Source organism: Hippoglossus stenolepis, chromosome 11 (assembly GCF_022539355.2).
Source record: "Hippoglossus stenolepis isolate QCI-W04-F060 chromosome 11, HSTE1.2, whole genome shotgun sequence".
In the NCBI taxonomy this organism is placed as follows: domain Eukaryota; kingdom Metazoa; phylum Chordata; class Actinopteri; order Pleuronectiformes; family Pleuronectidae; genus Hippoglossus; species Hippoglossus stenolepis.
The window spans coordinates 24,672,582-24,688,098 of NC_061493.1; the positions used below are offsets into that span (position 1 = coordinate 24,672,582).

General features: G+C 45.1%; 1 protein-coding gene across 1 annotated transcript; it reads right to left on the reverse strand.

Annotated features, from left to right (window-relative positions):
- Positions 1-176: 176 nt before the first annotated feature.
- On the reverse strand, positions 177-15,151 carry dhx9 (DEAH (Asp-Glu-Ala-His) box helicase 9). The gene is given in 29 exon segments (XM_047342009.1): positions 177-712; positions 715-835; positions 931-1,131; positions 1,203-1,318; positions 1,506-1,735; positions 1,880-2,007; positions 2,759-2,920; positions 3,017-3,128; positions 3,206-3,366; positions 3,450-3,602; positions 3,699-3,772; positions 4,247-4,341; positions 4,511-4,724; positions 4,956-5,053; positions 5,251-5,407; positions 5,491-5,573; positions 5,864-6,005; positions 6,214-6,405; positions 6,773-6,850; positions 7,131-7,292; positions 7,374-7,463; positions 7,564-7,700; positions 7,859-7,905; positions 11,978-12,126; positions 12,254-12,417; positions 13,061-13,169; positions 13,914-14,054; positions 14,364-14,521; positions 15,037-15,151. Coding segments are annotated over 28 exon segments (3,831 nt in total). The 5' UTR covers positions 14,475-14,521; positions 15,037-15,151; the 3' UTR covers positions 177-508.
- Between the last annotated feature and the right edge of the window lie 366 nt (positions 15,152-15,517).

A 15,517-nucleotide genomic window follows, 5' to 3' on the forward strand; every position in this document is an offset into this window, starting at 1 on the left:
GATGAGTTCCTGAGCTCCACCTCCTCTCCACCTCTGCCTGTCTAACCCCCGAGCCTGGACCCGGGTCCAGGCTGGAGCTGAGGTTTGTTCTCACACAGAGTTTGGTTCTGATGTTCAGTTCCATCATTATTCTAATGGATTTTGTGGATGAAGAAAAAACTGAAGCAACAATCAGCTTCACATGTTAAATATTTATTGACGTTTCCAACAAATTATCATAAATCAAACACGATTCACCAAACGGACACGGAGAGATCAAACAGAAGCTCGACTTTTAACAAGAAACACAAGAAACACAAACGTGTTCTACAGATTCTACATGTTCCTGACTGACGGTCGACATCATCAAATCTCTTCAACTAACAACATTGATTCTAACAGCTGATAGAAGAAGCTCAGGAAAAAAGATTCCTACCTGGTTCCTGACTATCATCATCACCAATGATGTCACTGAGATGATGTCACTGAGATGATGTCACTGAGATGATGTCACTGAGATGTCAGGACTTTAATAACCTCCTCTGTACCCTCCTCCTCCTCCTCCTCCTCTATAACCCCCTCCTCCCCCATATCCACCACCTCCCTGTACCCCCTCCTCCCCTCCGTATCCCCCACCCCGGTATCCCCTCCTCCCCTCTGTATCCACCCCCTGCATATCCACCACCTCCCTGTATCCTCCTGCTCCTGCTCCTCCTCCGTAACCCCCACCTCCATATCCTCCCCACCTCTGTAACCCCCTCCTCCCCCTGCGTATCCTCCCCCCCTGTAGCCGCCTCCTCCTCCGCCTCCTCCATCGAAGCGTCCCATCTTTGGAGGTCGAGGACCGTCTCCCATCCTGAGCAGAGACCAAGAGCCTGAGATCAGCTTCGTTGAAAACTACAAAACATCACAAAACAAAAAGTGTGTGTGTGTGTGTACCTGTGTGTGTACCTGTGTGTGTTGCTCATCAGGTTGAGTCCAGCGGCGGTGGGTTTGGACACGTGTCTGATGACGTTGATCAGCTTCTCGTTGCTCTGATCCATCTGTCTGATGAATTCTGGTTCTTTGGTCACTTCCACCACCAGCGCCTCCAGAGCAGCGCGCAGGGCCACGATGGCTCCTCCCACCTCATGAGGGATCCTCAGTTTGATCCTGGACACACGACAGTGTGAGTCTATGTCTGTGTTCACGTGTGTGTGTGTGTGTGGTTGTGCGATCCTCACCAGTCGTCCAGTTCCACGATTTCTCCGTCGGAGCTGATCTTCTTGCAGGCGAACAGCAGCAGCTGCAGTGGACTGACCAGAGTCATCCCTTTAGCCGAGATCGCTCTGGTTCGAATCTGACGCCACAAACACGACGACACACAAAACGTTTCAGGACATCACGTCTAGATTCAACAATTTTGAAAACGATGACGGAATTCTTACGTCTTTTGTTAATGATTATTATAAATATTCCAGAATATGTTCTGTCACTTCCTATTGAACAAGTCTCAACATTGAAAAGTTCATCATGGGGAGTTTTACCTTCTCGCTGAAGACGAAGAACGGCGAGGGGTAGGTCATGTCGTGGCTGCTGAACGGACAGTTGACAGAGGATTTGTGGATGAGGGCGTTGCGCCCCTCGGTGGTCAGGATCTTCCTCTTCTCTTTGTGGTAACAGACGTTGGGGTACGAGCCGAAGGTCAGCAGAGAAATGACCACGTCCAGGTTGTTGTCCGGTCCGACCGTGTTGAACATCTGCGTCAGCAGAGACTCTGAGGGGAGGAGGCGGAGCATTAATCCTTCTCACCTGAACACAAACCTGAAAACTCCAGAGACAAAGACTCTGAGACATATCAGCGTTTGATTGACAGTTGAGAGTCGTGTGGTCTGAGTTCATCAGTGGTGCGTTCAAGTACCTTCAGGGAATCCAGAGTTGACCAGGATCTCCTTCAGCTGGACTTTAGCCTCCCAGGTCATCCTCAGAGTCGACATGTTCAGACGTTTGTGTTCACAGAAACGAGTCTCTGCCTCCTCGCCGTTAATCCTGAGCAGGAACAGACTGCAGGTCAACACCACGCCCCTTTCACTTACAGCATTTTACTGTTATACAACGACCTCTGACCTGCAGCCAACACGCTGACAAGTTCTGATGAAGATTTGGACCAATCACTGGTTCTTTCTAGTGAATGAACCGTTAAACGACACTAAGGTCTCCTCACATGTCCCACTACATGTCCCACTACATGTCCCGCTACATGTCCCACTACATGTCCCGCTACATGTCCCGCTACATGTCCCGCTACATGTCCCGCTACATGTCCCGCTACATGTCCCGCTACATGTCCCGCTACATGTCCCGCTACATGTCCCTCTCCATGTCCCGCTTCATGTCCCGCTACATGTCCCGCTACATGTCCCGCTACATGTCCCTCTACATGTCCCGCTACATGTCCCGCTACATGTCCCGCTACATGTCCCGCTTCATGTCCCGCTCCATGTCCCGCTCCATGTCCCGCTACATGTCCCGCTACATGTCCCGCTACATGTCCCGCTACATGTCCCGCTACATGTCCCGCTACAGGAACAAGTGACTTCAGTCAATAAAATCATCATCAACACAAATTAATTATAAACAGGAAACAAAATATCCAGAATATAAAGAAATTAAAAACATGCAAATAATAATAATTTCTGAAAAAATATAAAATGGCTTTTATATTTTGAAAGAAAACTATTCTGCAGTAAACATAAATATTCTTTAGTTTCATAAACTCCATGTGTTTGAATTCTTCTACCGGACGTCGTCCCACGCCTGGAACACCGACAGCAGCGCCACGTGATCAGAGAAACGACTGCCCGTGAAGTTTCTGTGGACGAAGCCGAGACGCTTCCCCTCGCTGATGAACGGCTCCTGGAAACAGGAAGCAGCTGAGATGGTGCACATCGCGTCACCAACGCTGGAGGGAGACAGAAATACACGTCACTGACTCCGCCCAGTAACAAACAGGCCGTCAGGTGATTGGTCGGTCCAGCGACGTGACGGAGACACTGACTGAAAGATGCAGCCCATGATCATCATCTTCCCCAGACGAGGTTCGATGGGGAGTCGAGCCAGAATCCGTCCCAGAGGAGTCAGCTCGTCATTAACGTCCAGAGCATCCAGCTCTGAAACACACACACAGGAATCATATTAAACTGTCGTTATAGACTTCATCTATAACACGGTAATCTGTGTCTCGTACCTTTCAGAGTGTGTTCGGCCTCGATGACGGCATCCAGCGGCGGCGGCTCGATGGCCTTGGACAGGAAGTGTCCGATGGCTCCGAGTCTCAGCAGTTTGATGCTCAGAGCGACTTCATGCAGTGGCGTCCTGAAGATCTCTGGCGTCATGTGAGTCTCGAGCCTGCAGAGACACGACATCTGAAATCATGACTGGACTGAATCTGAGCAGCTCAGCTGAAGGACGCTGGAGGTCCAAGTTCTTACCTGTCGAACCGAGCGTGGCTGCAGAGATGGAAGCAGAACCCGGGTCGAACTCGACCGGCCCGACCTTTCCTCTGCTCCAGGTTGGTCTTGGACGCCCAGACGGTGGCGTAGTTGGTCATGTTGTTGTGGGAGGTGAAGAGCTTCACCTTCTGTCTGTGGACACACAAACACAAAGTCAGCACAGCCAGACGACCTTTGACCTGCAACGCAACCTGACGCACACATGACAATACACACACACACACTTACTTGCAGGAGTCAATGACGTAGACGACATCATTGATGGTGATACTCGTCTCTGCGATGTTTGTGGACAGAATCACCTGAGACATCCAGACACAGGTTGTTAAAACACACCTTCACCTGTGAAAGAAATCTAATTTAATCTGCTCTGATCAGATTTCTTTGAATCGAATTTTATATAATTTACTTTAATCTGATCTAATAATGGAATTTTTAACTTCCTCCCCGTGACCATAAATTCTGACAGTTAGCGACCGATGTCCCACCGATGCCACATGGGGGCGCTGACGCACACTCAGAGCTATCGGCTGCCGTAAACGACCAATCAACATCCACAACCGTTCGTCCATAACTACATGTTTTTGCCAGACACACGTAAATATGAGGAATCAAACATGTGAAGTCTGTTTCACTTGAGATTTAATAAAAACTGATTTCATCCGTTTGTGCTGTCACAGTTTTGTGTATGAAAATAAAGTGATGTTGAAGAGATGCTCAGTTTTAGGTCGTCTGGTTTGAATCAAACTAAAATAACAGATTCTCTCATCTGTCACCTTCGTAATGTCGTCAGGAACCGGGTCAAACACCCTCCTCTGCTCCTCTCGGGGGATCTGAGAGTGGAGCGGCAGGATTCGGTACCGATTACTACCTGCAGGGAAAATGCATCAATAAAGAAATCACTGCAAATATCTAAAAACCTTTCAGCCTGACTTTGATCTCATTAGTTTTAACAGTGACTTTACATTTTTAAAGGGTTTGTATCAGTGGTTTTCATGTTTTATCTCGAAGCAGCAGACGTGGCGTGTAGTGATGCGTACCAAAGTGCGGGTTGGACTCCAGGTGTCTCTGCATGGAGTAGATGAGGTTCCAGCCGGGCAGGAAGACGAGCACGGCTCCGCTCACCTGCAGCGTCTCGATGTACTTGAGCAGAGCTTCCACCAGCTCGAAGGACGTCTCCTTCTCGTTAATTTGAGCCATCGAATGCTTCGTCTCCGCAGTGTACTCAGGTCCACAGATCACATTACAGTTGGTCTGCAGACAGGGAAGACGCCTGTTCACCAGCTCCACGTGGATACTGACACAAAATCAATAAACACAAACTCCACCACTCCAGATACTGAGTCACAAACACAAGATGGCAGCTTTCATATCCCAAATATTTCTGCTTCATATTTCTACAACGGAAGGAAGTGGAGACTGTATATAAAGACGGTCAGTATTGATTGTATTTATATACAGTTGCTGATATCAGAAGCTTCTTACATCGTCGTCTCCTCCCTCTTCGTCTTTATCTTTCTTCTTTCTGTCCAACGGTGGAGGAACGAAGTTCGTCATCTGGATACAATCTTCCAGGAAATACTCTGCCAACAAAAATACAACGTGAATCAAGCAAAACTCCAAAAAGCCAAATGTTTTTTATAGAAATGAAAAGCTTCACTAAACGATAACAAATCCAACAGACTCCGTTTCAAAGTGTAGTTCTGAAAAACCTCGGGACCTTGAATCTGTCATGTTTTAGAGAAGAACTGCGACACAGGAAGTCGGACGTCTGCTCTACCTTGAACAGCGAAAGTTCGTCCGAACACCTCGATGATGGGACAGTTGAAGAAGTACTCTCTGAACATGGTGGTGTCGATGGTGGCCGACATGAGGATAACACGGACCTGTGGGTAGGCCTGGACCACGTCTCTGAGGACCACCAACAGGAAGTCCGTCTGCACACACACACACAGGCGGGGGTGGGGGGGTTAGGTTATGTTCCACCAACAGTTAATAAATCGTTAATAAATGAACTGACGTTGATGTCTCGCTCGTGGATCTCATCAACGATCACGTGACTGATGCCTCTGATTCCAGCTTCGAGCTTCCGCAGCAGAACACCTGCAACGACAACACGCTGATCAACGACCTGCTGACATACGTGTCACATACGTGTCACACTGAAACACGCTTGTACTGTCATCCCTCTACAATAAAACAATATATTATGTTTTATAATAATTCTATAATATTAAGTAAATACAAATTTACTGTGAAGTATTGTTAGGATTTTATTGAAATGTTGAAGTTGCTGCTTCATTCATCGTTACCAGGAGTGTCACGATGATGATAATGATTTTTTATCTGGTGTAACATCGGTTCTGTGAAAGACTTTTACACCGTTTACGTACCAACGGTGCAGAAGAGGACACTGGCGTGAGGTCGGGGGAGGACGGACTCGAAGCGGACACTGTAGCCGCAGCTCTTCCCCAGATCCTCCCCTCGCTCAAAGGCGACTCTCTCTGCCACAGACACGGCGCTGATTCGTCTGGGCTGCGGACGAAGGACAGTCGACTTCAGAAAATACACGTTAACGGGCATCTGACGATGATGTCATAACTGAAAGTCTCCATGATTCCTCCATAAATCACAGACCTGCAAACATTTTATCAGACGTATTTCTATCTCCAGGAGTAACTGGATTCTTGAAGATGTTTCACGTCTCATTCAAAAGGCTTCTTCATTTTAGTTTCAGTGTTACCTGGGTGACCACGATGTTGCAGTCGGACGCTCGGGCTCCCTTGATGAAGCGGTCCAGGATGTACTGAGGAACCTGAGTGGTTTTCCCGCAGCCCGTCGCTCCTCTGATGATCACCACGGGGTTGTCGGCGATGGCGTCCATGATCTCCTTCTCGAACTGTTTGACGGGCAGCTGCTCGCGCTGCAGCAGGATCTGAATCATAGTTTTATTTTCTCTTAAAACAACAATAACCTTTAAAACAACCTCAGGAATTCAGCTTCTACACTAAAAACACATGGTTTTTAAAGCTGAATTTAGTTTTAAGACTAAATATCATTATTATATCAGTCAGACAAAAAACAATGACTGAAATCAGAACAGATAATTTAGTTTTCTGAATGAAAACATGAAAAATGAATTCAGAGGTTTGTCAAAGATTCTTAAAGAAGGATTCAGTTCAAACTTTAGTTTCTTTGGTCTGTGTTCAGCTCTCATCATGTTTCATTAAACCCAGACACGTTAAAATTATTAAATATGAAGCCGACGTGTGTCGAACTAAAGGAGAAACGACTCCACTGACCTGGTGCAGGTTCTCGTCCTGTTTCAGTTGGTACATCAGCTCGTCATGCAGCTCGCCACTGATCTGCTCCGGCGTGCACTGAGAATAATTCATGACATCACAACTCGTCAGTACAACACGGAGACATCACACAGAGCAGCCATGACACCACAGATGCTTTAGTTTGAAGCTGTTTTCAGACATGAACTGAGTTTGTGTTTCACATCTGAAGAAGCAACAGGAGATCGTCCGGGTTCTCAGAGATGATACAAATCAAACATGTCAACTGATGAAATCTTAATAAATCAATTAGATGAAACAGATGAAATAAACATATTCGTAGTTCTCAGGGTTTTTTAAAGTTAGAAAACAAGCTCACAAATGCCAGCGGTCCTTCGTCGATGTTGCTGCTGGTCCAGGGGTTCCAGTTGACCTGAGGTGGCGACCAGGGAACAACACCGGCTCCGATTTGCCGCTGCGACGGCTCGAAAGTCGCCATCTTCCCCTGAACCAGAGACACGGGGTAGCTGGGGTCTGCAGGCTGGACAGGATGAGCCAGGTTAGCATGATCAGCTCAAACCTACTGTGTGCCTGTGAGGTCAGTGGTAAGTGTGTGACTTACTGGCGGCGGGATGAGGACTCCGAGCTCCTGGACGACACTGGCCAGCTGCTGCTGAAGTTCTGGAGACACATTGACGTCATACGGCGCCAACTGGACACAACAACACAGGACAACACAAACACGGTTACGTTTTCTGGTCGACTGAACTTCCCTCAATGTCTCTCCTCTGAAACAAGCCGAGCTGACGTACAGTTTCTCCTTCCTTCTTCTTAGTGACTCCGGAGTACGCCTCCACGACGCCCAGATGATACAGCTGTCGGATCAGAGACAGAGCGCAAGACTGAGCCGCCAGCTTCTTGTTGGAGCCGTGTTCTCGAGCCGTGATTCCTGCAGAACAGACAATGACATGAGCAGCTGCTTGATAAACATTATTAGATCCTCTGCAGAAATTATTGATTCATATTATTGTACGATTCAGATCAACATTTGCAAATAAAAAAACAGATTTTACATCATCCTTAAAAGTATTTTTTGGAGTGTCTTACTTCTGCCGAGCTGTTTCACAAACAGCTGCATCTCTGCGATGAAGCTCCTGCAGAGACAAACATCACATCTTCACTTCCTCTGAGCTTTTCAAACTAAAAGCTGTGAATAAAACTTCACGTGAAGCGATGACTCACCTGTCGTGTTCTCAGGAGGAAGCCTGTATGTTTTTCTGCCAGACTTGGGATATTAAATAAAACACCAGCTTAGTATCTGTTTTTTTCCCGGCGGCTCTCGGCCCTGCGGTGAACAGTGACACCAGAAATCACAACCAGACTCCACTGAGCTTCGAGCTGCACCCATGGGACAGCTTTAGTTCACCTAAACGCTGTCCCATGTCTTCCTTCAGGGCGGTTGTGAGCTCCGGCGTCACCTGTCTCTAAAACTCACCAGCTGAATGTGTGCACCAGGACATTCAACAGCCACAAACCTCTGTCCATCACTTTTAATCTGAACACAATCATCTACAATCAACCGTTTCAAAATGAGAAACATTTTTTTATATTTATTTTGTAAACTAAAGGTACAGTTGAATTTTAAAGTAAAGTTGTTGTGCTGTTGTTACGGGGGGGGGGGGGCCTAGAATCTCCTGTTTCCAGCTTTTTAAGATTTTATCATTTTAATTTCCTTAAATGTTTTAATTCTAAATTCAGATAAACTTCTCCAAAAAGTGAAGCCAAAACATCTGGAACGCCCCCTGGTGGCTGGCAGCAGTTTAGGTTTCTCTCATTGTAGGTCGTTTAAGTTTGGTTTAAATTAGGTATAGAGAAGTCATGATTGGTTGAGAGCGTGTATGGGGGCGGGACCTCGATAACAGGCACGGCTCCACTCCACGATCACTCCACTGACGACAAGATGGCAGCATTATCGGTCGCTGATCGTCTTTATATACAGTCAGTGATCATCTTTATATACAGTCAGTGATCATCTTTATATACAGTCAGTGATGGTCTTTATATACAGTCACTGATGGTCTTTATATACAGTCACTGATCCTCTTTATATACAGTCAGTGATCATCTTTATATACAGTCGCTGATCGTCTTTATATACAGTCAGTGATGGTCTTTATATACAGTCACTGATCCTCTTTATATACAGTCAGTGATCGTCTTTATATACAGTCAGTGATCGTCTTTATATACAGTCACTGATCCTCTTTATATACAGTCACTGATCCTTTTATATACAGTCAGTGATGGTCTTTATATACAGTCAGTGATGGTCTTTATATACAGTCACTGATGGTCTTTATATACAGTCACTGATCCTCTTTATATACAGTCAGTGATGGTCTTTATATACAGTCACTGATCCTCTTATATACAGTCAGTGATCATCTTATATCAGTCAACGATTTATATACAGTCATGATCATCTTATATACAGTCATGATCGCTGTATAGTATGGTCTAAAGTCACGATCGTCTTATATACGTCATGATCGCTTTATATACAGTCAGTGATCTCTTTATATACAGTCACTGATGGTCTTTATACAGTCACTATCCTCTTATATACAGTCACTGATCATCTTTATATACAGTCACTGATGGTCTTTATATACAGTCACTGATCATCTTTATATACAGTCACTGATGGTCTTTATATACAGTCACTGATCCTCTTTATATACAGTCACTGATCATCTTATATACAGTCACTGATGGTCTTTATATACAGTCAGTGATCATCTTTATATACAGTCACTGATGGTCTTTATATACAGTCACTGATGGTCTTTATATACAGTCACTGATCCTCTTTATATACAGTCACTGATGGTCTTTATATACAGTCACTGATCCTCTTATACAGACTATTCTTTTATTCATGATGGTCTTATATACATCTGATCCTCTTTATACAGTCACTGATGGTCTTTATACAGTCACTGATCCTCTTATATACAGTCACTGATCCTCTTATATACAGTCAGTGATGGTCTTTATATCAGTCACTGATCCTCTTTATAGTCAGTGATGGTCTTTATATACAGTCACTGATCCTCTTTATATACAGTCAGTGATGGTCTTTATATACAGTCACTGATCCTCTTTATATACAGTCAGTGATGGTCTTTATATACAGTCACTGATCTCTTATACAGTCACTGATGGTCTTTATATACAGTCATGATGGTCTTTATATACAGTCATGATGGTCTTTATATACAGTCACTGATGGTCTTTATATACAGTCACGATGGTCTTTATATACAGTCACTGATCATCTTTATATACAGTCATGATGGTCTTTATATACAGTCACTGATGGTCTTTATATACAGTCACTGATGGTCTTTATATACAGTCACGGATCATCTTTATATACAGTCACTGATCATCTTTATATACAGTCACTGATGGTCTTTATATACAGTCACTGATCGTCTTTATATACAGTCACTGATGGTCTTTATATACAGTCACTGATGGTCTTTATATACAGTCACTGATCATCTTTATATACAGTCACTGATGGTCTTTATATACAGCCTATGATGTGTTTAGTAAAAGCTCTTTAAGGTGCATTTATGTGATGAAAGAAGCTGCATAAATAAACTTATAATATATTATTTCCTGACAGTTGAATTTTGAGATATATACTTTTTCATTTAAACTACAGTTTAGTGTAATAATAATTAATCATATAAACTTGGGAGCAGGGATTATGGGTGAGTTTTTTCTGTGGTCAGAAGAATCTTAACAGTGAGAAGTGATCCGACTCAAACTTAGTCTTTGATTGTTCTTATTCCAACGACATCGCTCAGGAAACTAACTTCATCAGAAATAAATGGAAACCCTGAGTTGATTACACCAGTTTTTGCTGTGACGGGATCAGAAGGTTTGTGAAGAGATAAATGAGCTGGTGTGTGTCTCCTGCTCTACAACCACAGTTCAGATCAGACAGTGAGATCTCTCGGGTGTATCCAACACACTCGGAGGTCTCTGGGGTTACAGCAGTCCAGCAGAAAAACATACAGTGGCATCCGGAACACAAAGCGTGGGATTTCAACTACCAACTACCTTCTTTTTTTTTCTAACTTTCTCACACACAAACACTTCTCATATAACTTTTTTCAGACATGAACTGAACCACTGACGTGTTCCTGACGTGTTCCTGACATGTTCCTGACGTGTTCCTGACGTGTTCCTGACGTGTTCCTGACGTGTTCCTGACATGTGACGTGTTCTAGCGTGTTCTGGCGTGTTCCTGACGTGTTCCTGACGTGTTCCTCACGTGTTCTGCAGGTTCTCTATGTGGGAACAAATGTCTGAGTCAGTGTCTCTGGACATGTTCTGGATCTTCTCCTGCAGCCTCCTGGTCAGAGTGAGTCCATGTGAGGAGACAGCAGGACAATGTGTGGAAGCTTCCCAGTGAGCGAGTGGACGTGTTGATGAGGTTTCTAACACGTGACGGACGTGAAACTGGAAGAACACAAACATCTCAGGATGAAGAAGAGGAGCCGTACACGTAGAAGACGAAGACGTCCACTTGGAAACACGAGGAGGTTCCAGATCTTTTGGTGATGAGGGCCGACGCCGGTGTGGATGAGCTGTAAACAACAACACTGATCTTTCCACAGCAGAGTTTATACGTCATGTCCGGCCTCCTGCTGCTCTACAGGCTCCGCCCCTGCTGCTCTACAGGCTCCGCCCTTCGCCTGGATGTTCCCACATGTTCCTGTTTGAACGAGTCGGACCCGACAACCTGCTGCTGCTGCTTCACAAACACTAACTACAGGAAATGTCAGGACACTATTTTACACGGTTCATGTCTGAAAAACAGTTTATGACTGGGCTGATAGATTTTGATGACATATGAAAATTGTTGTACGTCTGGAACAAAAAAGATAAATTAAAGAAGAAGATGAAAAACCTAGAAAATGTTTCAGTAAAGAAAAGCAGGATAATTATTCTCTGTGGAACCACATGAACCAACAGCTCTGATATGTTGTGAGCTGAGAGAACTTCACTTCTGAATTTTTCTACCAGGTTTGAATCTCAACAGTTGCTCTTCTCATTCTTTTATCATGACTAAATATATAAAACAACAAATAATAATAATCTGCTATATATTTGCTCTCGGCCTTGAAGACTGAGTTTTCTGATTCAGACCTGTTGTGGTCCGGTCCCACTTGGCTGTATTTATACTCAGCACTGGTTTTCTCCTTCTGGAAGAACTGGTTCAGACGGGCCTTGGCGTTCTCCAGGGTCCAGTTCCCGTGAAGATTAGCGTTCAGGTCCACCTCCTCCGACTCCAGAGTCTATGAAAAGGAGAAGGCACTGATGGTTTAATTAAACTCTCATAAATCTGGAGTTTTATGTCTGTGGAATTTCTTTGACATAAAAGTAAGACTTTGTAAGACTGTGGGAAATCGGAGGAAGACGTACCGCCTGTGCTTCCTGTTCGTCTCTCTTGGCGTAGTACTCCTTCAGGTTGGCACCTCGGTCCCACTGAGCTCCTGCTCCTCTTCCTCCCCCCCACCCGGAGCTCCCTCCTCCTGAGTAACCTAGTCCAGTCACTCCTGGAACCGGTCCGCTGCTGCAGCTCTCCTCTGAACCCAGGGGAAAAATACAGGATGACGACTGATGAGAATCAATCTGTGTTTTATAGATTATTTAGTGAAAAGAAGAAAGTCCAACCCTGATAGAGATTAGCTTGTTTTAATGCACAGCTACTTTTAATTTTATTGACAAATTGAGAAAATGAACTGTGACTGTTGTGTGCATGAGTACAGGGTGACCCCCCCCAACCTGCCAACACTGAATATCAGATGTTAAAGAGGAACAGAACGACTCTGAGCTGCTGCAGAAGGTGGAGACGACTCAAAACACACGTCACATGACCGTTCACGTACACTGGTCATGTGGTGTAAACAGGAAGTAGATTGTCTGCTCTGCAGTTGGTTGCTTAGTAACAGAAACTCCTCTGAAGGAGGAGCAGTGATGGTGAAGAGTCAGAGCAGGGACGACGAGGTGGAACTGTTACTGACAGGAAGTGTATGTAGACCATCATCATTTACCCCCGAGCCCTACATTGAACACAGCATACAACAACCAGCGGAGAAAGCAGAGTCGCCGGCTGACCGGGATTAAAGTGCTGGATGTAAGATGACAGTCACAGTGTGAAGGTGCATCACAGTCAGAAAACCAGATCTAATATTAATGCAAATCAACACATTTACAGCATCATGTTACCGTGCTCAGCTTTAACCACGAGGTGCGGGGGCAGCGGTCCACTGGAGGGGAGGGCTCCGAAGGCGCCGTTTCCTCCGCCATCTGGCTCATCACAGACCGGAGCGCTCACCTGGAGACACAAGACTCACTTTCAGTTACTGAGTTTTTCAACATGACATCAGGAAGTGATGAGGCTGTGAGCTCCTGATTATTGATGAGTTGATTCATGGATCAGTTTTACAATTATCCATCCGCATTGTGATAATCAAAGTGACTCTATTACAGAGAGTCTGCTATATAAAGCCTCGTTATTAGTATTAGTGTCTTAAAATTAGCTCTATAGATCAAATACAACACAATCTATAAGACTGTCCAGTGTTTCCCATAGAATTAATTCAATTTATGGCAGTAATGGGGTGAACAAGCACAAAGATTCTGAGTGACAGGTAGACAGACGAGTGACAGATAAGTTCTCTTGTGAGAGAAAGAACTGCATTGATGTCACAACTGAAGCTGAAACTATGAAGTCTGACTGTCTGAGTGGACAGTAACAATGTTACGGACCATAGTCAATCAAATTTTATTGATTGTATTTATTTATTTTATTTATAGTGAAAGTGAGCATGTGGTGGCGCAACAGCATGAGAGAGAGCATGCTTCAACTAGCGCTGCACACACCATGTTTGAGATCGCTTATGTTATTATGAGACAAAGAAACAGGAAACTATCAGAATAAAAGAGCAGGATGTTGACAGCTGACATCTCTGGACCTTCTGCGTAATAAAACCCCTTTAGGCAGTCGAAGCCACTTCTTATATCCTTGTTTCCTTCTCATCGTTCCCTGGAAAAATAAAAACACCTGTAATGCACTGACCCCCACAGACGGGACCTCTGCTGCGCTCATTTCCCCGATTCGCACCAGGTAGTTGACAAAGTCCCTGGCAGCGTTGGTCTGAGCGTCCTTCTTGTTTGTGGAGTTTCCCATCCCGATGTAGTTGAATCCTTCAACTCTCACCTGGACCGACGAGAGTTTAGAGTCAGACAGAATCAACACAGTTAAGCTGTTTTCAGACATGAGCTCCAGAAGTCGTCTAGAATATTTGGGTCCAGACTTTCTCCAGAGTTTGTCTTCACATGTGAAGAAGCAGCAGGAGATTGTCCGGGTCAGACGCATTCACAACAACAGGAAAATGTCTGCATCATTAAGGCGAAGCAATTGACTCAGACATTTGTGTTCTCACATACGTGGATAACTTCAGGAGAAGATCCAGAGTTCAGTGCAGGTCTGAAAGCAGCTTTCAAGAGGTCACAAAACAAAACTCACCTCACACATAAACTTCTGCCTGTTTTTGTTCCCCGCTGCTCGGATGTCATAGGTGGGAGTCAGCTTCTTTTTCCCGCACCAGGCATACAGGAAGTTCTTGATGTCCGCCATGGTGGACTGAGGGGTGGGGCCGTTTCCTTCTCTGTTGACCCCTGAATCTGTAAAATACAGTATTACACAACAAACTTCAAAAGAGCCGCAGGCACCACTCGTGATCCAAACAGAAACTACGTGTCGCTTCCCTTCATCATGTGTGTTGAGTGAATGTGTTCAACCACATGAAAAGTACTACGTGTTGTAAATGATGATTGGTTCTGGTTCCTGAAAATGGCAACAAAGGGATGAACATCTTTTTTTACTGCCACAAATCACAAAAGACAAACTATCGTCACCAGACTTCACTCGTTATCAGTATCTTTCCTCTTTACTGACCCAGGGAATAAACTGGACGTGAGGTTGTGATGACACAAACTTTCCAAAGGAGCTTCGGGTGGGAAAAGGACCAGAGGCTCCTTTAACAATAGATTATTTATTGTATACTGATATACCTGGGTGCTATGATCCGTCTATCTATCTATCTATCATCTATCCATCCCTCTATCCATCCATCCCTCTAGCTAACAGCTACCAGCTAATCACAGTGGGACCTTCACTGTGTTTCGAATCCGCTCACCGAGCCAACGTTAGCAGGGAACTAGCTCCTCCCCGAAGCTAGTGTTCACGTTAGCAGGGAACTAGCTCCTCCCCGAAGCTAGTGATCGCGTTAGCAGGGAACTAGCTCCTCCCGAAGCTAGTGATCGCGTTAGCAGAGCAGCTCCTCCTGAAGCTAGTGATCGCGTTAGCAGGAACTAGCTCCTCCCTGAAGCTAGTGATCGCGTTAGCAGGGCAAGCTCCTCCTTGAAGCTAGTGTTCGCGTTAGCAGGGAACTAGCTCCTCCCTGAAGCTAGTGATCGCGTTAGCAGGGAACTAGCTCCTCCCCGAAGCTAGTGATCGCGTTAGCAGGGAACTAGCTCCTCCTTGAAGCTAGTGATCGCGTTAGCAGGAACTAGCTCCTCCCCGAAGCTAGTGTTCGCGTTAGCAGGAACTAGCTCCTCCCCGAAGCTAGTGATCGCGTTAGCAGGGAACTAGCTCCTCCCTGAAGCTAGTGTTCGCGT